The 22,079-nt window shown below is 37.0% G+C and overlaps 1 protein-coding gene across 1 annotated transcript in view; it reads left to right on the top strand.

The window, feature by feature from the left end:
* The first annotated feature begins 20,412 nt into the window (after positions 1–20,412).
* Positions 20,413–22,079, top strand: part of LOC117636469 (LRR receptor-like serine/threonine-protein kinase RCH1) — a 3,510-nt gene continuing 1,843 nt past the window's right edge. Inside the window, exon 1 of the mRNA XM_034370975.1 lies at positions 20,413–22,079. This exon is cut by the window's right edge and continues 1,123 nt beyond it. Coding sequence (XP_034226866.1) covers positions 20,658–22,079 — 1,422 coding nt within the window. The 5' untranslated portion in view covers positions 20,413–20,657.

The raw sequence follows: 22,079 nt of genomic DNA, 5'->3' as shown, positions 1-22,079 counted from the left end.
GTGTTCTGCTTTGTACACATGGTTTTTGTATTATGATTTTATGTGTTCTAATATGTGCCCTATTTGTTAGGGTTTCCTCTTATGTTTCTGTTATAAGCTTTGATTTGGTTTGTCAGTTGTTTCACTCATGGTTTATGACAAGACCTTCTCTACAGTTGTGACCTTCTCTATAGTTGTTCGATTTGGTTAATGTCGAGTATGGTGTTCTATGACTTGCTTGTCAAGTTAGGCATGCGAAACATCTTTGTATCAACTTGAGGGGGAGTGTTAACGAGTCCTTACTTAGTTAGGATTTTGGTTCTTTACTGATAGGACCCGGCCCGAGTTCCTCGGAATCCATGATGAACCTTGTGGTTCTTCCAACATCCATCCGATGTTGGGCTCACTTACTAACATCATCCTCTTCTCCAAAAAAACAAAGGAGAAGAGGGTCGAGACTTTCTGCAGAAATTTCGGCCGAGTCTCTCCTGAAAAACGGACTTTCCTAAAAAAATTTAGCCTATCAAAACACAATAATAAACCTAACTAGCAGCATGTGCAATACAAAAGCACACAGTTTACATAATAGGCCTCTGGACCTACATCTAACCCTCACATGGGCGATAACAGAGCAATTCTAGAGAAATTCAATTTACAAACGAAAACAAAGTTCAATGGAAATCGAGACAAATAAAAGTTATCCTACAAAAGTTTGGGGCTCGGAAGTTCAAGTCTCGGCTCAGCTGCTCGATTCAGATCAAGCTACTGCCTGGGGGGCGCAAAACAGAAAACTTGTGAGTGGACAAAAACAGAGTTTTATCATAATTAAAAACAATATACTAACCCCACCGTTTGGAAAACGATGCTAAAAACATGCAATTGGAACTATTCATACGAAATCAATTTGAAACTGAGGTGCTCACATACTCCCGATATAATATAGTACTATCAAAGTTCAAATCCTTTGACTCTAACCAAACCCCTTCCCGAGATCTAGATTTACAAAACGTAGTGTGTATGGAAATTTTTTTTAAGCAGTTAAGCGTATATACAAATATATAGTTATATACATATAGACCACGAAAATTCTCATGACTATATAGATATACACCCCAAAATTCATAAATATATAATTATATATATATATACACACGATAATCTCACACCAACATGAGTACCGAGAAAAACAATCCAACATGGGGATTGTTTGACTAGCCCATAGGGTTTCAACTTTCTACCCTGCGTTTAGGGATGAGCTGTCCAACTGGGGGACTACCACTCTACAACACACACGCAGAAAAAACCAAGGCCACGTGTAGCTAAACCAAACCAAACTATGTCCTACGCAGTTTTCTACGCGTGCAAACTGCTTTATCACATGCCGAAAAATCCAACACTACGTGTGATAAAGTACTAACATAATCAAATGAGCCAGCACGCCGGAAAATCCAACGCCACGCATGGGTACAGTAATTGGGGGAGGGTACTTAGCATGGTGCAAATACATACATAACAATCAACGAAGTACACACTCTCATAAACCATTTGCCCAGTTATTTGATCATAAAGTAAATAACAACTTCTCAAAACATATAAACCATATCCACAATATCATGAACTTCAAATTTTAAAATAACTGCAATTTCAATAAATAAACGATATATAAACTCCATAGTCAAAATATTCCAATGTAAATGCATGGTAATTTAGTCTTTGAAAATAATGCTTATTCAAAACAAAGTCCACTCACAAAAATTCCGAAGCTGCGTGACCCTGAGAGGGTCCTGCTTGCTGAACACGCAGAGTCGGAGTACCTATTGAAGAACACGAGGACTAGATTAAATAAAGCACTTCGTACGAGAACTTTAAAACGAACTCCTAGTTTTCCAGGGACTCAAGGTGTGTGCACGACAAACGAAGAGTTTCTAAGGCCCAACTACGTGTTCTGAAAGGTGGAACAACCTTGGAAGACTCTCGGTCAACCAAGTGGTCAAACTTCCCAACTTGGTCAACCGGGCCTTCAGGGCCCATGATCTCCAATTTATGATCCAAAAGTTCCTATGGGTTCAACCAAGCCTACTAACACGTTTTGCAAGTTTGGTCTCGATCAAGCGGTTGGATCGCTCTCGATCACACGATCGGACAGTCCCCGTTTTACGTAATCTTTGAATTATTGTTTCGGAGTATTCCGAACACCAATTCTTGATCCGCGAATTCCTACACGATCCTAGAGATATTGAGAACAACATATTTGAAAATGAGCTGATCCAATGGTTTAAATATATAGAACTCGGATATCGCCTAATAGGCGTAAATCCGTTCAACAGTCAAGCGATAACCAAATTCGAATATGAGCATACCGTCGTGCTTGGGACGACATGTGGAAAATTTTAGAACAAAATGGGCCACCACACCATGGCCCATGCGCTGTCACACGCACCGGCAGCACGTGGGTGTCTTGAGAAAATTTCGGCAATCGAAAAATTCTCGAAACACTCGACAATGCCTATAGCTACGTGTTCGTGACAACTAGGGAAGCAACTTTTGGTCTTGGGCCACGTCCAAAAAGTGCTGGAGCTTGTCGAAAAATCATGTCAAAAATTGGTTAAAACTTAGGTTCTAGATTGAGCTTCAAAAACCCAAAATTCACCCAAACCACCCAAATAGATAGCTAGAGCTCGTTGAGAGAGTTTGAAAGCATACCTGGATCGAAAAATTCGTCACTAGAGCTGTCGGAAACGACATCTGAAAAATCAAGGGAAAACCGGCCTTTGCGAGTTACCGCTAGCAAAGGAGTGGTTTGGCTCGTCTGAGAAGGGGAGAAACATGAAGATGGGGCCAAGCCGGTAGTTTTGGTGGTGGTTTCGTGAACCAACGTTGGCCAGACAACGGAGATCTTGCCAGTCAAAGTTGCTGGCCGCTATGTACGGAGAGGAGAGAGAGAGAGAGAGAGCTAGGTTTTTAAAATTCTGCCTTTGAAAAATTTACAATTGTGCCACTACACACTACTACAAATAAGCAAAAAGACGACGGTAAATCACCGTCGTGTATTGAGTTTTTCAGTGGTCGTGGAATCCACCGTCATCTTTTCCCTCATAAACCACGACGCTAAATCACCGTCGTTGTTAAAATATAAAACGTCATCAACAAATAAAAAACGACGTCTTTATTCTACAAAAAGAACGAAAAAAGCAGTCGGGGATGAGAATAGACGACAAACTCTCTAAAAAAACCGTCGTTAGAAAGGAAAAATATGACACATATTAACAGAACAAGGCCGCAAAATAGACATACAACGACGAAAATTAAAATAATACGCCGTTAAATATAATTTTCACGACAACAAAAAATATGACGTCTTTAAGAAAATTAGAAGACGACGTTATTGATTCCTACTACGTCGCATATATAAAAACAGCCGTCGTATAATACATTTTCCACTTCGATTTTTCTATAAAACATGACGTGGAAATAGTTGTCAGTGTCATTGTTTACGACGTATGTATTTATATATTAGACGTTGAAAAAAACAAACAACGTCGGTTACGAATATATGAGAGTCGTATTACAAAATTTATACGTCCTATTTTCAGAAACAACAACGACGATAAATTAGACGTTGTTAAATAAAACAACGTCGAAAAAAAATAAAAACAGACGTGTTTAGTCTGCATAAGTTTTAAAAAATAGTCGAGGATGAGAATAGACGACCAACACAAACAAATCACCGTCGTTAAAAAGGAAAAATATGACATATTAGAAGAAAAAGGCCGCAAGATAGGCATACAACGACGATATTTAAAACATTACGCCGTTAAATATAATTTTCACGACGTTATTGAAAACTACTCTGTCTCTTATTGAAAACTACTACGTCTTTAAATACATGAGAAGACGACGTTATTGAAAACTACTACGTCTCTTATTTACAAACGACCGTCGTGAAATAAGTTTTCCACTTCGATTTGTCTAAAAAAGATGACGTAGATATAGCTGTCTGTGTCATTATTTACGACGTATGTATTTATGTTGTTGACGTTGAAATGCGAAACAACGTCGGTGGCATTTATATAGTCGACGTTGTATTTATATGTATTCAGTACTCACGACGTACTTATTAATGTAGACGACGTTGAACTTCTAAACAACGTCAATATTTACGACGCATTTAATAAACCACGTCGGTTCTAAATTAATGTTCAGATATTTAATCTCATTTTTAGACGTCGGTATTATGGGATTGGAGTCGTGTTATTTTGGATTACATGGCTGTTCTTAATCCTTCCCCGACGTGATATCCTGGATAATTGCTTCACAATAGCGTCGTGGTTCTTCATTGTTACGTTGCTTTAAGACGTCGGTAAATATGCTGAATAAATGGTTAACCATAACGTCGTGTTTTATTTGAACAGACGTTGTTTTTTATGCAGAATATAATGATTTAATCTGGATCCAGTATTTTTTGCACTGATTGTTTTGTGGCCAAAACCTGTATAATGAAAGTGAAGAAATCACATTACAATATATTATAAAATGAATGTCATACACTGCCAATTACATAAGCATCATTCAATCCATATATCTTCACACCCATCTCGAATATTTTGACCACCTAACTCACCCACCAGTTCATCAAATGTGTCAACATTTGGCATCCCTCTAGTAAATGGCTCACACTCAATTATCACATCACCTAAGACTTCATCACCAATAACATCATTATATTCTCTATTAGGCATTGATAAAACTACCGACCAACCACGATGCATCGGGTCGTCAACAAAAAATATTTGTTTGACTTGAGAAGCCAAAACAAATTGGTCATTCCTATGTCCAATTTTACTCAAATCTACAAGGGTAAATCCAAGTTCGTCGACTACAAGACCAGAACTATCTATCCAATCACACCTAAAGACTGGGATTGTAAACTTTTGGTAGTCAAGGTCCCAAATTTCTTGAATGACACCATAGAAACCCATATTTGAGAGAATTGGGTTTTTATCCTTGGCACTAGCAACTTGCATGGTTTGTGCAAGTAAATAAACTCCACTATTTTGAGTTGTCCGCACATCATCTTGTGCCTTGATATTGAATTTAATACCTTTAATAAGATAGCTCCTATATAATGGCACTGCCATGTTTGGACCAGCTGCTAGCCACCTTAAATTTTCTGATACGCCATTATTGTCTTCCTCAAGTTCACTTTGAACCTGCAAATTAATCAAATCTTAATTCAATCTAACATAGAAATAAGAAGAAAATTAAAAGAGAAATATGTTATTCAACAACATATACCTTGAAGCGTAGCCATTGAATGAAAGTGCTATTGTGCTTATCCTGCAGCCACTTTGTTCTCTTTCTAAATTTTGGATAAGCAGTCTTGATGTGGATCATATGTTGCCTACATGACACGAAAAATTCAAGCATTACGGTCCCAAATATATAAGATAAACATAAGAAATAATTTAAAATGGAAACTTGAAGAATAAAACTCATACGTACTCGATATAAGGTAGGACTTCCTCTGTATTCTCCAAGACATATAGATGTGCTTGATTCAACAGGTCCTGATCAACTACGCTCACTGTGCAACCTGATAATGGCTTTGAAACTCCCATCTTTTGGCTTGAAGGCACTCCAACTGTACTAACATCAGATAAATGCTGAGTACAAAACTCTACCGCTTCTTCAGCTATATACCGCTCAGCAATGCAACCTTCGGGACGAGTACGATTCTGAACATACCCCTTCAGCACTTTCATATATCTTTCAAACGGATACATCCACCTAAAATATACTGGCCCACATAGACGAACTTCTCTGACAAGATGTACTACTAGATGAACCATGATATCAAAGAATGAAGGGGGAAAGTACTTCTCAAGCAAACACAGAGTAACTACTACATCTTCTTCCAACTTATCTAGCTTGGAAACATCAACAGTCTTTGCACATATAGCATTGAAGAAGAAGCACAAACGAGTTATTGCATACCTTGCAGGCTTCTCCAAAACAGAACGAATTGCCACAGGGAGCAATTGTTGCATTAAGGTATGACAATCATGTGATTTAAGGCCAAGAAGTCTTGAATCTTGTAAAGATACAAGATTTTTAATATTTGAAGAATAACCTTCAGGGACCTTCATACCATAGAAAGAATTGCAAACCTCTCTCTTCTCTGCTCTTGACAAATTCCAAGGCCCAGGAGGCAAACGAGTACGTCTTTCTCCATACTCGGGTTGCAAATCAGTTTTGACCCCCATGTTCAATAAATCTAATCGAGCAGCAATCCCATCTTTATTTTTTCCAGGGATCTCCAGCAATGTACCAATGATACTATCGCAAACATTCTTCTCAATGTGCATAACATCTAGGGCATGCCTCACAGGAAGGTATTTCCAATACTCGAGATCAAAGAATATTGATTTCTTCTTCCAACAAACTCTGTCACCATTTTCAACCATATGCAGCACTTCTTCTCCGGTTAATGGCTCGGGAGGTATGCCATATTCAGGTTTCCCATTAAAAGCTGCACGCTGCCTCCTATATGGATGATTGATTGGTAACCATTTTCTATGCCCAATGTAACAAATTTTGTGGCCATTTTTCAACCTGTGACTAGGTGTATCATCGCCGCATATTGGACAAGCTTTATATCCTTTAACAACACAACCAGATAAGTTTCCATAGGCGGGGAAATCATTAATTGTCCACATTAATGCAGCTCTGAGTGTAAAGTATTCTCCATTATGTGCATCATACACTCCTCTAATCCCAACCCACAAAGATTTTAAATCATCAATCAAAGGCTCCAAGTAGACGTCTATATCATTTCCGGGTTGTTTAGGACCGGAAATCAATAAGGTTAACATCATGAACTTTCGTTTCATGCACAGCCATGGAGGGAGATTATATGTAACTAAGATAACCGGCCAACAACTATATCTGCTACTTAGAGAACTGTGGGGATTGAATCCATCAGATGAAAGAGCCAATCTCAAGTTTCTCGGCTCATTACCAAACTCAGGCCATTTATCATCAAGAAGTTTCCAAGACGGGGAATCCGCCGGATGAGACATCTGACCGTCAATTGATTTTCTAGCAGCATGCCAAGTCAAACTCTTAGCTGTCTCATGTGATTGAAACATCCTTTTAAACCTTGGAATTGGAGGAAAATACCACACCACCTTCGCTGGCACACCCTCTTTCAAGATTGAATCTTTGCCTTGCTTCCACCTTGAGATACCACAAGTAGGACAATTAGTTGAATCCTCATACTCCTTCCTATACAAGATGCAATCATTGGGGCATGCGTGCATTTTCTCATAACTCAGCCCCAATGCACACAAAGTCTTTTTAGCCTCATACATAGAGGTTGGTATTGTATTTCCTTCTCGAAGCAAATCGCCTTGAAGTATCAATAATTCTATAAAACAGACATCACTCATCCCATGTTTTGCCTTCAAATTATACAACTTCACTAATGCCGATAACTTCGTGTACTTTCTACAACCAGGGTACACTGGTTGATCTCCATCCCCAATCACATTGGCAAACTCATACGGATCGGAACCAAAATCACCAAAATCACCAAAATCACCAAAATCATTATCATCCATATCAATTTCTTCAGACACAAAACTGTACCTACTATGGCCATCATCTTCTTCAACATTTCTACTAGCATTAGTAGTTGCTTCCCAAGGTTCTCCGTGAAATGTCCAATTCTTATAGCTTTGGTCAATTCCATTAAAGTATAAGTGATCCCTTATAATTCCAACCCCAAACAACTTCAAATTAACACATTTAACACATGGACAACGGATATGTGTTGTAGTTAGAAGATTTTCTACAGCAAAGTTCAAAAATGCTTCCACCCCAAATTCATATGCCTTAGATCTTCTATCCGAGTGCATCCATGACTTATCCATCTCCGACACTATAACCTATTATCTATAATAAAGTGAAAATACAGGCAATGACCATCACTATAGCAGATTATACAAAGATTTAATAGTAAGTAATACACAACAGAGACGACGGGTTTTAAACAAAAACAGACGTATTTGGCATATATAGACGACGGATTTTCAACAGACGTCGTCTATTATAAGTAATACAAACGACGGTTTATGAAAAAACCGTCGTGTATAAGTAATACAACGACGGTAGTTTAAAAAAACCGTCGTGTAATCGTCGTCGTATGCCTTAAAATTCGTCGTGTCTCAGTTTATATTCAAGAACACAAAACCCATTAAGAACACAACATATATATGAAACCAAGCAAGAAACCAACATATGCATGAAACCAAGCAAGAAACCAACATATACATGAAACCAAGCAAGAAACCAACATATACATGAAACCAAGCATGAAAACAATAAATCCATTCCCAATTTAACATAACATAGGGTGATTAAAAGATCCGACAAAATTAAATCCATTCCAAATTCAACATAACAGATAATGTAATCCATGAACCCATTAAACAGAAAATCCATGAACCCATACCTATAAGCACATTATTAACTGATCGCAAAGCATACAACCTAATATCATTCAATGAATTTACAAGGGGAAGTTAGGGTTTGTACTTACAGGTTGGACGAGCTCACAGATTCGACGGAGCCTGGAGAGTGCAACTTTTAATTAGAGCAGAAGTGAGAGAGCGAAATGTTATGTCGCGCGAAATCTGAAAATTTTAGTTTTCAGGGTTCGAAGTATAAGAATAAGAGCCAAATCTAAAAAATTTAGGTCGCGCGAAAATTTTTATAGCGCGCGCGTTTTTAAACGTCGAAAGAAAAACCAAGGCGAAAGTTCTACAAGGACCGACGTAAATTTAATATTCCACGACGGAAACTTCATTTTTCGGATTAAGAACGTAAGGCCAATCATTTTGAAGCTTCATTTTTCGGATTAATTTTAATTGAATATTTTTATATAACGACGACTGAAAAACCACGTCGGGTTAAGAAATTAATGACGTTGTAAATTATATAAACCGACTTACATACTAAAATGACGTCGTTTAAAGCCCAAACCATGTCGTATATTTTACTTCACGACGTAAAATACGTATTCCACGACCCAACCATCGTCGTTAAAAATTAATACCCTAAACCCACAAAACTAAATTATACAATTTAAAAAATTAAGTTTATAAAAGGTTTTATGGTTTTACAGCCTAACATATACCCTAGACTACCCAAAAATTTTACTTTAAAAATAAACCCCAATAAATAACAACCCTAATCTCTAAACCCTATACTCTAAACCCTAAACCATAAAACTAGAAGTGTTTTTATGTCTCATCAAAACAATTTGGTTTTGGATGGTCATTTTAAATTTTTGTTATTCAAAATGAATTTTTTCAAGGTTTATGTGGAAGAAAATATATCAATGACTTCATAGGAGTTGACTTTTCATTTTTCTGATTTATTTTAAATTTATTTTGAATATTTTGATTTAAAAATAATAAAATATTCTTATCACAACAACAAACCACGCCGGTGTTAATAAATCGAAGGCGTTGTAAATTGTAATAGACGACTAACATATTAAAATGATGTCGTTTAAAGTAGAAACCATGTCGGATATTCTAATGAACGACGTAAAATATGTATTCCACGACCCAAACACCGTCGTTAAAAATTAATATCCTAAACCCTTAAAACTAAATTATAAAATTTAAAAAATTAAGTTTATAAAAGGTTTTATGGTTTTAAAGTCTAACATATACCCTAGACTACCCAAAAATTTTACTTTAAAAATAAACCCCAATAAATAACAACCCTAATCTCTAAACCCTAGACTCTAAACCCTAAACCATAAAACTAGAAGTGTTTTTATGACTCATCAAAACAATTTGGTTTTGGATGGTCATTTTAAATTTTTGTTATTCAAAATGAATTTTTTCAAGGTTTATGTGGAAGAAAATATATCAATGACTTCATAGGAGTTGACTTTTCATTTTTCTGATTTATTTTAAATTTATTTTGAATATTTTGATATAAAAATAATAAAATATTCTTATCACAACAACAAACCACGCCGGTGTTAATAAATTGTAGACGTTGTAAATTGCAATAGACAACTAAGTCGTTAAAATGACGTCGTTAAAATGAGAAACCATGGCGGCTATTTAACTATACGACGTAAAATATATATTCCACGACTTAACTGCTGTCGTTACAAAGTAATACCCTGAACCCTTAAGAAATTGAAGATGTTGTAAACCATAAACGACTCAATTGTTCAAAGAACGTCGTCTAACTATCCTTTTACGTCGTATTTGTTTAAAAGTATTACACGTCGGTTACGCAATTTGTATGTTTTTTTTTTTTAATTTAAGAAAACCTCAACAAATTTTTACATTAAATATTATAGAGAAAATTTGTACATTATACATAAATATCAAGTGTTCAACAATTGCCCTATTTAATAAATTGGAAAACAGTCTCTGCCCATTCATTCCGGACTTCATCAATGGCTTCTTGGGGGTATGAAGCTTCCTGGTTTCCCTTGGCATACTGCATAAACAATGACTATTAGGGTTTATCAATAAAAAGAAATTCAATCACAGACGACGATATTTTTCATAACCGACGTAGTATATATATTCAACGACGGTAATTTTACATGACCGTCGTTGATAATACAAAAAACGACGTGAAATGTATGAAGGTAATTTCTTCTTACCTTATTCTCAAACGCCAAGGAAGGATCCATGATGATGTCCCTCATGAAGCGCATCACATAATACCCGCATTCGACACTGCTGGGTTGCTTTGGTGTGCCCGAGAGAGTTTTCCAAATTACAGCTTTACGTCCTGCTCGGCCTATGTGAGAATTATATATTTTTATAGCACTATTCACGATGTTTTTCGCCTCTTCATCGACCACACGATGACCTGGCAGAGGATCCAAAAAATAGACGGTCTCCTTCTTTGCTCTTACAATCAGCAAGATCCAATGACGGCTGCACAAAATTAATATAAACACGACGGTTATTTACAAAAACGACGTATTATAATATTTCACACGACGAAATAAATAATAAAAAGACGACATTATATATTTATCACGACGATAAATAAATACCGACGTGGTTAGTAGTTTCAAACGACTTAATAAAATAAAATACCGACGTGGTTAGTTTATAAGCTGTCATTTATTGAAAATCTTAAAAACAAAATCCTAAGGAGACTAACCCTGGATTGTAAGGCATCATGAAAATCTGTTCCCCGTCTGTCTTCTGAAGTCGAGCTGCTACCAGTCGTGATCTCTCAGCTACTGTACCAGAGTTGGCACTAACTGTAGCAGGGTCGATGAAGCCAACCATGCTGCACATTTTTGCTTGTTTCAAAACATCATGTAAGTGCCTAAATACATAAAATAATATAAACAAGTCAGCACAAAAAAACACACGACGGTTATGTATACAAAACGACGTATTATAATATTTCACACGACGTACTGAAATAGATGAGGACGTTATAATATATTTATCACGACGGTACGTTATAATATAATATTTCACACGACGTGGTTAGTTAGTTAAGACGACGAAATATATAAACCAACGACGTATTATTTTAGAATTACGAACCTCATATATACAGCCACCACAGTAGCTCCAATTTCTTCCATGCCTGCAAATTGTGTAATATCTTCAGGCAGGAGGAAGGTATCGCGATCACTCCCAAACACCTCCTTATCAATTTTAAATTCCAAGATCTTATCCTCAGGCAGGATTGTCGTTTCCACATAACGACAAAGGCTTTTCAAAGAAGATGGCGCCTCCATATTTGAATAATCACCAACTTCAATAACCTGTTTAAAGAAATAAAAAAAAATGACGTGGTAATTAAATAAAGACGACGGTGTAAGGAATTAAACGTCGTCTGAAAAGTATTTAAACGACGGTGAAAAAATATCGACGTCGTGGTAAATATTTTATTACGTCGTAAAAATATCGACGGTGTAATAAATAGTTTATTACGACGGTGAAAATCAATTAAACGTCGTGGTAAATATTTTATTACGTCGTAAAATAATTCCGCCGTCTAATTTGTAAACAACGACGGATTAAAGAAAAATATCGACGCCTGAAATTTTGAAAAAAAAATATAAAAGGCAAAGTTATGTGAACATACCTTGTCGTCATGCTTTTCTTCATCTTCTTTCTCCTTTTCTTCTTCCTTCTCTTCTTCTCTTTTTTCTTCTTTCTTCTCTTCTTCTCTTTTTTCTTCTTTCTTCTCTTCATCCTTGGCAGTATCATCCTCAACATGGAGGGATCTCACATCACCTCCAGAGCAGCTAGCTTTGTCAGACGACATTGGATTTTTGGGGCTTTGGCTAATTCTTTGTTTAAGAATATTTGGATCAAAATTGGGAATTAATTGGGAAAGCTGACTCAGGAAATGCTCCCTCTCAGCCTCCACCAATTGTTTTGTTCTAGCCTCCATCCTTAAGGCCTCTTCCCTTGCCTTAGCCTCCATCTTTTTAGTCTCTTCTTGAAGGAGAACTCTTAAACTCTCCTTCAAACGGTCGTCAAAGCTAACCCTCTGTGGTTTGGGTAAATTGAAATACTGCCTTGGGGAAATCCCAGCACCTACTCCTCTCAATCTGCCAGGATGCTCGGGGCCCAAAGCCATGGTCAGCACATCCTTGCTGCCATCTACTCTGACTTTGCCTTCCGAGACTTGTTTCTGCAAATCATCCTAAAAAAAACACACGACGGTTAATTATATACAAACGACGTATTATATAATTTCACACGACGCAAAAACATATAAACCGACGTTATTATAACTTATCACGACGGTAGTTATACCACCGACGCCTTATGCTATAATTACAGAAAACATAGTGATTCCTATGTAGACCTTTAACGACGTTATTTACAAATTATCGACGTGGTAATACAATTCACACGACGCTAAAATGAACCACCGACGTCTTATGCTATAATTAAAGAAAACAGAGCAGTTTTTCCTATTTAGACCTTTAACGACGTTATTTAAAAAGTGTCGACGTGGTAATACTATTCACACGACGCTAAAATGAACCACCGACGTCTATAATTAAAGAAAACAGAGTAGTGATTCCTAATTAGACCTTTAACGACGTGTTTTAAAAGTTCGACGTGGTAATATCATTCACACGACGAAAAAAAATAACATCAGACGTTAAAAGAATTTTTCACAGTTTAATAAAAATTTAAAACAGAGTGAGCAGGCTTACAATTAATTTTGCTTTTTCTGCCACCTTTGGATCGGGGATGTTACCATGTTTGTCCTGTCTAGCTCTCTTCCATAAGGTAGATCGATCAATTTCTACCCCCGGCATGGTTTCCTCCAATTCATCCTCCAATCCAGCATATCCTTTTCGAGACAATCGATGATTGTACTCGAGTTTCTCCCTAATCTGTGCATGTTGAGAATGCACAGACTCAAAATCTTGGGAAAGCCTTGAAGCTACAAAGGCATCCCACTGTGCTTTCTCTATGAATTTATAAGTTTCCTGGGGATGGCTTAATTTCTCCTTGTCATTGGTGTATGGAAGGATATAATGCCTAGTTAGTGTAGACTTGAAATCCTTCCATTTCTTGGCAGCTGAAGCTAAAACAGATTTCTTGCCCCCTTGACCTACGACAAAAGCCATGTCAACTGCCTCCCATATCTGCTCCTTAACATCCTTGGGGATTTGGGACCATTTCTTGTCCACAAGGGGAACTCTGGAGCGAGCCAAGACACCAATGTACGACTGCATTTCAATATGTGCTTGGCCAATACCTTTCCCCATTTTATTGTACTCAACAATTGGCCTCACTTTCTGAAGCTTTCTCTTCACAACACGAGGCATTGTGCTCATACCTCGACCAGTCTTTGAATCATCAGAGATTGTTGTCTGGCTGGTTGGTTCTGTCTCAGCAGATGATGAAGCAAACTTCATCTTCTTCGAAGACTTCATCTCCTTCGAAGACTTGTCTTGAGGAGCTACAATTCCAAGCTTCTTGGAGCCAGAATCTTTAGTTTGTTGTTGAGAAACCATTTTAACTGACAAAACTGCAAGTGAAAATATTTCAGGAAAAGATTAAGAACACAAACGACGGTTATTAATAAAATACGACGTATGATATGATTTTAAACGACGCAATGAAATAATCTCAGACGTAATAAATGTTTAAAACCATTATTTATATAACGTCGTGGTATTTATGTTCACACGACGTAAATAGTAATACACCGTCGTGGTAAAAACATTATTTATATAACGTCGTGGTATTGATTTCATACGACGTAAATAGTAATAAACCGTCGTGGTATTAACATTCACACGACGTAAAACAATAAGACAGACTGTCGTCTTTTTAGATACCAACCCTAGTTTCTTTTTCTTTATATTTTATCAAATAAGGGAAAAACAAAAACCATTGTTCAGAGAAATCAAACCTGCAATTAAACAAGCAAATAAAAAAAGACTTTATTTTAAAAACAACTTTGTCAATTTTCAGACGACGCTAGAACGACTGACGAACCGTCGTGGTCTACATATTTAACCACGTAAATAAGAACTACCGTCGTCTTATTTAGTTGAGGTAGTTGTCTTCAAAGTTGGAAACTTTCCCTCTTTGTCTGTATATTTTATCAAACTTGGAAAGAAGTAAAATGATTTTGGCCAGAAAAAAAGGTAAAAAGATTTTTCAAACAAAAAACGTATGAGCATGCAAAACAGTAACCAAAATAGTGAAAATGAAAGCTTACCTTTTGCGTGCGATGAAAGCAAGAGGAAAAAGATCGATCTTTTGCGTTCAGAGACGACGAAGAAGACGAGAGGAAGACGATGAGATACTCTGACGGTGCTCTGACAGGAAAAAAGACGAAAAGTTTTCTCTTGTAGATTGAAATTTTTAATCGGGTTTGGAAACTGTGCATGTGTAAGTCGAAAAGTTGCTAATATATAAAACGATTTCAAAAAAATAATACGGCGGTTACATATAACTACGTCGTTTTTAACTAACACGACGCAATATTTGTTTTGCGACGTGGAATCTTTCATTTAACGTCGTTAAGTTTAATATAACCGACGTGGATTTGAATTTTTAAATTATGAATAGAATTTTTTTTCCCGTGACTTTTCAGTTTATTTTTCAATTACAGTGCGTTATAAATAGAGTTTTTTTTTCCCGAGGAAATTTAAAATGAAGGAAATTAATATTCAGGAATATGTAAAGTTTCTTTTTTGGATGACAGATTTAAATAAAATAAGAATATAAAAACAACGACTGTTTTTGTTTTTATGTCGTCGTTTTTAGTCGTCTTAAGTAAGACTAAGACGACGTAATATATTTGTTGAGCGACGTTGATTTTTTTTAAACGTCGTTAGAAATTAAAAATTAAGACGTAATATATTAGAAATTAAGACGACGGTTTAAATTAAATGTACGACGTATAAAATGAATAAATACGACGTTAAATTTTATAGTACAATTTAAAGATAACGTCGTAGAACTATATGATAATGACGTCGATATATTTATATTTTCCGTCGTTGTAAATTATTTTAATACGGCGATATTTTTTATTTTAAAGCCGTGGATTTGTTTGTAATTATACGGCGTTTTATACGAAAACCTCGTCGTTTTATTTTATGAGTAAAAACGGCGGTTTTTATTGAAATCGTCGTCTTTAATTTCTACGTCGGTCGGTTAATAACTTCTGCCGTTCTTTGGTGGCTTTGATTTTACACAGCGGAAATCTGTTTCAAAAAGACGTCGGTTGTTTAATTAGGTACGTCGTTGTTTTTGAACAGCCATTTGAATCTCCATTTTTTAGTTGTCTAAGGTGGTATTACACGACGGTGTTTTTAGAACCGTCGTCTTTTTAAAAACCACGACGGTTTTCACTTAGACCGTCGTTGTTTTCTGGTCGTCTTTTTCACTTTTTGTAGTAGTGACACTTCCGTTGACTGTAACTTCTTCATTAAAACTCCAATTTGGGCCCACTACGTGTCTACAAACTCGTATCAATGAGTTATATGCAATGATGCCACCCAATTCCAAAAAATCTTTACATAATCGAAAAGTGACTAACGTGGCCTTGCCCCAAGGGCAAAATTGTAATTTCACAATTAAATAAACTGTTAAAATTGGGTGGGGTGTCACATTTACTTTGTTAGGATTTTTGGAAATTTATTATTTGTCTAGTCCTATTGTAATTGAGATTTATTTCTTATTGTAATTTAGATGTATTTTCTATTGTAATTTAGATTTATTTCCTATTTTATTTAGGGTTGTACTTGCTCATAAATACCTCCATATTAGGGACGAATACATAGTTGAATATTTACCCTACTTTGTTTGACTACTAATTCCATAGAAATGCATATTTTCAGCTGGATGCAAAGCTCACATCAACTTCATCAAGCTATAGACTAGAGATTGATGATATCAATTGAGATAAAATATATAGCTAAGCCTAAGAAGATCTTAGATAAACAATATGTGTGATTTAGATCATCACGCAAGATTCTTCTTGTTCGAAAATCAATTTTTCATTTGAAGAAGATGAACTTTTTCCTAAGACAACAGTTGTAGCGAACACACTTAAGGGCCATTTACGACATTTTCATATACATAAATTGATTCTCCGTTGATCACTCATGTGCCTCCATACATCACTCATCACATCAAATAATCAAAATATTCACTCCATGCTAAGAGAGTTTATTGCAATCATAGGCTACTATAGCAAACACATAAGGCATACATAATATTTCGAGTCTAAGGATTAGCTGTATTGTTGTAACATAGTATCTCTTCTTTGACACGTATATCATAGATTTATGCAAAAAAAAACTATGCCAGCATATCTTCTTCGATGAACTCCTGCATTTTGAGCACTTGCACTTGTCTCACGTTGGAACCTTGACTAATAAAATACACCTCGCGTCTACTGGGCTTTGTAAGTGATTAAGTTGGGGACAATATCAGTGTTGCTAGTAATGAGTTGTCGGTCCGTCTCTCTGAAATTTAACAATATCCCTTTTGACTATGGAAGTCTTCACATTCTTTGGGATCATATATTAGTGTTTTTTTTTTGGTGGTCAAATTGATCATATATTAGTGTTATTCTTCACTTCTGCCCATGAACCTTAGAGCATCCATAATGGGCTTCCTAAACCACCTCCTTAGACAAATTTTAGAGAGGAATCATAAAAATGCAACTCCAACCATGCTCCCTATCCACCTCCTAAAATATGGAGTCTTCTAGGAGTTCCTAAATCTGAGGAGAGAGAAAGGACTCATAGTGGCTGCCTATAATTTATTGCTGCTTTATTTAATGAGTATTTCAAACCTTTATTTAATGCTAAATATTTTTTATTTTATTTTTTAATAGAGATGGACCAATTAAAAAAAGAGTTATGGCATTTATGACTCTCCAAATTAGGGAGTATGATTGGAGTTGCAATGTAACAACACGATTTTTTAATTAATTCTTAATTCCTATTTTATTCAAGGAAAAGACTAGAATACCACCGGAATATTTTATCAGTTTTAAAGTTGAATTTTTGACCTGGAAGGACTTTGAGAATTTTAGTTGTATCGTTGCGTAGAGCACATCGAGTTGAGTCCGTAGACACGTAGTGGGCTCAAATCCGAGTTGTAACGAGTGAGCTACGGTCAAATTTCAAAGAGGGGCAAAATCGTAATTTTTTGAAATTGGTTTTAAAAACCAGATCTCTCTCTCTCTCCCCCCCCCACAAATTCTTCTCTGCGTACAAGATGGGGGCGGCGGTTTGGGAGGAGATCGTCCCTATCCTGCAACGCCAAGCCGCGAGACCGGTCGGGAATTGATGGCTGGAGTCTGGCAACCATTTCTGGGCCGGAGTCTGGCCTCAATGGCCATTAATTCTGGCACTGGAGCTTGGACTAGAGTCGGATTTCTCGAAAATTTCAGTCGCGGATTTCAGGGGATTTCGGCAACGAATTTAGTCGATCCAGGTACCAAACTTCTTCCTCTCCTCGTAGGAAATCGATTTTGGAATTAGATTTTGGCCGAATTTCGGTTTGAAATTCCGGCCACTTCCAGCCAGTTTTTGGGATAGGTCCAAGAACAAAAGTGGTTCCAAATCATGTTATGAACCTCGGGTAGGAAGCTAGGCTTACAATTTCAGAGTTTTCCGGTCATCGAAAATGATCAAGCCACCCACAGCATGCCAGCGCGTGCGGCAGAGCGTGGGCAGCAAGGTGGGGACCACTTTCAGTCCTAGAATGATCCTTTTGTCCTCATGAGTGCGTAGGATTTTGCGGATCTCAATTCGGATAATGTTTGAACCCCGAACGGATCTCGCCTATTGTGCGATTTTCGGGTTCGATACATTTGAACCATTGGATCATAGTTATTCTCGTATATGTCGATCTAGATAATTCTAGGATCGTGTAGGATTCGACGGATTGTAAATCGGATTTCCGGATACTTCGAAAATGCCAACCCTAGGGCTAGGTTTTTAGTAACCGTCCGATCGTGATCAATCTGACCATCCGATCAAGACCAAACTCACGGGACATGTGTCCTAGGCATATTAGAATTTTTAGGGACTTTTTGATATGCAAGGGAGGATTGAGGCTCGGATAGAAGTGGTATCTCCGAGACCTGTCAACGAGGATTGCGGCTCGATAAAAGTGGTATCTCTGAGACCTGCGAGCGAGGATTGCGGCTCGAATAGAAGTGGTGTCTCCGAGGCCTGCAAGGATACGATTGATGGATCAGGAATGGGGGTATGCCTAGGAGAAGAGAATTTTAGTTCTGGTATATTCTTAAACTATACTAAAAGGAGTTCAATGTATGGCATATTTATATTCAGGATATAACTGACATGAGTATAGGAAAGAACTACGTGTGACTTGATCTCTCAGCAAGGGTATGTAGGCAGCCTAGTACTACAGGTGCAGCCACGAGTTGGAGGCTTTGAGATTGTTAATGTATTATTGATATTATGAAAGTTGAGATGAATTTTATTAGCAAAATGATTTATTTGATTGGTTGAGGCTTGAGGCCAGAATGATATACTGTTGATTTCTTGGATATAATTTAGTGCATGCTGACAGTTGGGTTATAGTATGTATATTTATACTTGTTTTACAGGTGAAAAACTTTTGGTAAATGTTCTATTTATAGAGGAGACTCTGCCAAATTTTCGGCAGAAGTCTAGCTGCTAAAAAACTGGGTGTTTAGTTAGAAGGGGTAGTTTGGTCTTTTGTATCCAGCATTCGCCAAGTGTCGGACACACACAGGGTTCGGCTCAGATTCCAAAGTGGAATTTGGGTCGGGTCGTTTCATGAAATTTTTTAGAGAGCTCCTAAAATAGTTTTCTTATATTTTTAGCTAAATTTAGCTAAGAAATAGAGAGCATCATTGTGGATGCTCTTATTTATAAATTATATAACCACAATACTGTTTAGCCATTTAATTCATTTATATATTAAAAAAATAATTATAAACGAATTATCTCCCATTATGATTCTTAGTCAAATGATTGACTTTACAGATTATAAATAATATTACACTAGTGAATTGCGCACTCAGTTGTTAGTGAAGGAAAAAAGATCCCTGCAACTAGACAGGCTCAAGTGATATTATATCTTGCAAAATCTATGGTTGCTTACCGCACCAATAACCCAAGACACCCTAGTTTTTACATCAAACCCCAAAAAAAAGGTTCATTTTCTCTTTCACGTCAAAAGTTGAGGTTTGATTTTATGACCGAGAATTTTGTTAGAATCACAATGTGGACATTAGACAATGTTTTTCCTTTAATACAATCTAAACTACTCTAAACTAATCTAATATATGAAAAAGCGAATTCAAACTTGGATATAAGAGTATGACTACGAGCACACTGTCCTAACCGACGCGTGTGTGTGACATTGGAAAACTTATGGGAAAAAAACAACCAATACAATCAGCAAGGAAACTCATTGGCACCTAGTATTGTTGAACGTGTAAACAACGGCAGATGGAGGTCAGTCTTTTTCTTGTGCACAAACCCGGTTCAAGCAAGGACCAACGGATCATTCACGGCATGATCAAATCATTCAAGGGGGCACTTGTCTTGTCTCATGAGACTGAAAAATTTTCCACAAACAAACGATTTTTAGTGGAAACTGCACAAAAAATTAAAAATTAAAAAGATAAACTCCCTCCCCTGTCTCTGGTGGGTTCGCAATTTTCTAGTCTTCGTTCTTTTTTCTCTTTTTTGTTATTTTCCATTTTACGCGTTTTTGAACGAGCTTAGTAGTCAAGCATGGGCTCCACACTGGCCACTCATTTTTTAGTCTTAGTCTCGAAGTCTTAGTCTTTGTTGAGACCCAGCAGTCAAGTCAACTCCACTCCCAACATTTTCTTCTCTTTCCCATTTCCACAAATTTCCATTTCCCCAATACCACACAACACTAACACAAACATCTGTGTCATTCTCTTTTTCCTTAAATCCCTCTATATTTTAAGCCCCCTACTCTCATTCTATGTTCTCTGGCCACCTTCTTTCTTCTGTCTCCTCCTCCCCCTGAAATCACATAAATTATATACAAAATCTACCTCACATGCCTTCTTTGGTAATAGAAAATTGAAGTGCAAGACAAAGACAGTCTTTACTTTGGCACACAGCTGAAATGACCAGGTATGGCAGCACCACCTCGCTTCTCTCCTATTTCTATTTCTTCTTCTCCTTGTTTTTCTGCCCTATGGTGTTTTCTCAACTATCCTCAAACCAAAAAACCACTATGATCAATCTCTCCAAGAGTCTAAATGTCGCTAATATTTCATGGGATATCAACAAAGACCCATGTTTGTGGAAAGGAGTTAGCTGCAAGCCCCCTTCCAATTCATCTGTCATCCAAATTTCCTTATCTAGGGTTTCTCTATCTTCCTCAGATTTTCTGCCCCTTGTTTGCCAGATTGAGTCCTTGCATATTCTTGATGTTTCAGGCAATCGTCTGAGCAAAATCCCATCTAAGTTTCTCTCAGATTGTGGAAAACTTCATGAGCTAAAGCAACTCAATTTTAGCTATAACAATTTGGAGGGTTCTTTGCCTGTATTTGTTGGTTTTGCTGGGTTGGAGTTCTTAGACTTGTCTCATAATAAGTTGAATGGAACCATTGACTTACAGTTAGATGGGTTAGTTGGGCTCAAAAGCTTGAACCTTAGCTTGAACCATTTCACTGGCTCTGTTCCTTCCCGTCTTGGAAAATCCAAGGTTTTGAAGGAGCTTAAGCTTTCTATGAATATGTTTCATGGTATAATCCCCGTTAAAGTTATGGGCTACCGCAATTTGACTCTGATTGATTTTAGTGTAAATAATATTTCTGGGTCTGTTCCTAGTGAAATTGGAGAGCTCTCCAAGTTGGAGGTTTTGATTCTGTCGTCCAATGATTTATCTGGTGAAATCCCACAAAGCCTTTCCAAAATCACAAGCCTTACCCGTTTTGCTGCAAATTCTAACAAATTCAATGGTTCAATTCCTGTGGGAATTACAGAATATCTGAGAAATTTGGACCTAAGCTATAATACCTTAAGTGGGTCGATTCCATCGGACCTTTTGTCTCCATTGAAACTGCAGACTGTGGATTTGTCTAATAATAGGTTAAACGGACCGATACCGGCAGCTCTATCTGGGAACTTGGTGAGATTGAGATTGGGAAGCAATTCACTTAATGGGATGATCCCTCCTGCAGCAATTGAAATGCACCAAAAGTTGATATACTTGGAGATGGAAAACAATAGCTTGAGTGGAAAGATTCCTCCTGAGTTGGGTTCTTGCTCGAGTTTGGCACTGTTGAATTTGGCTCAGAATCGGCTCTCTGGGGCTGTGCCAGTGGAGTTGGGTAACCTTAGCCATCTTCAAGTCTTGAAACTTCAATTGAACAACTTGTCTGGTGAAATCCCAATTCAAATTACTCGTTTGTCGAATTTGTCGATTCTAAATATCAGCTGGAATTCTCTGAATGGTTCCATACCACCTTCGGTTGCAAGCTTGACGAATCTCATTAACATGAATTTACAAGGCAACAATCTCAATGGTTCGATACCGGAA

The sequence above is a fragment of the Prunus dulcis genome, chromosome 8, assembly GCF_902201215.1.
Source record: "Prunus dulcis chromosome 8, ALMONDv2, whole genome shotgun sequence".
Classification (NCBI taxonomy): Eukaryota; Viridiplantae; Streptophyta; class Magnoliopsida; order Rosales; family Rosaceae; genus Prunus; species Prunus dulcis.
Note: the sequence above shows the minus strand (reverse complement) of the source record. Positions and strands in the feature narration are given on the sequence as shown.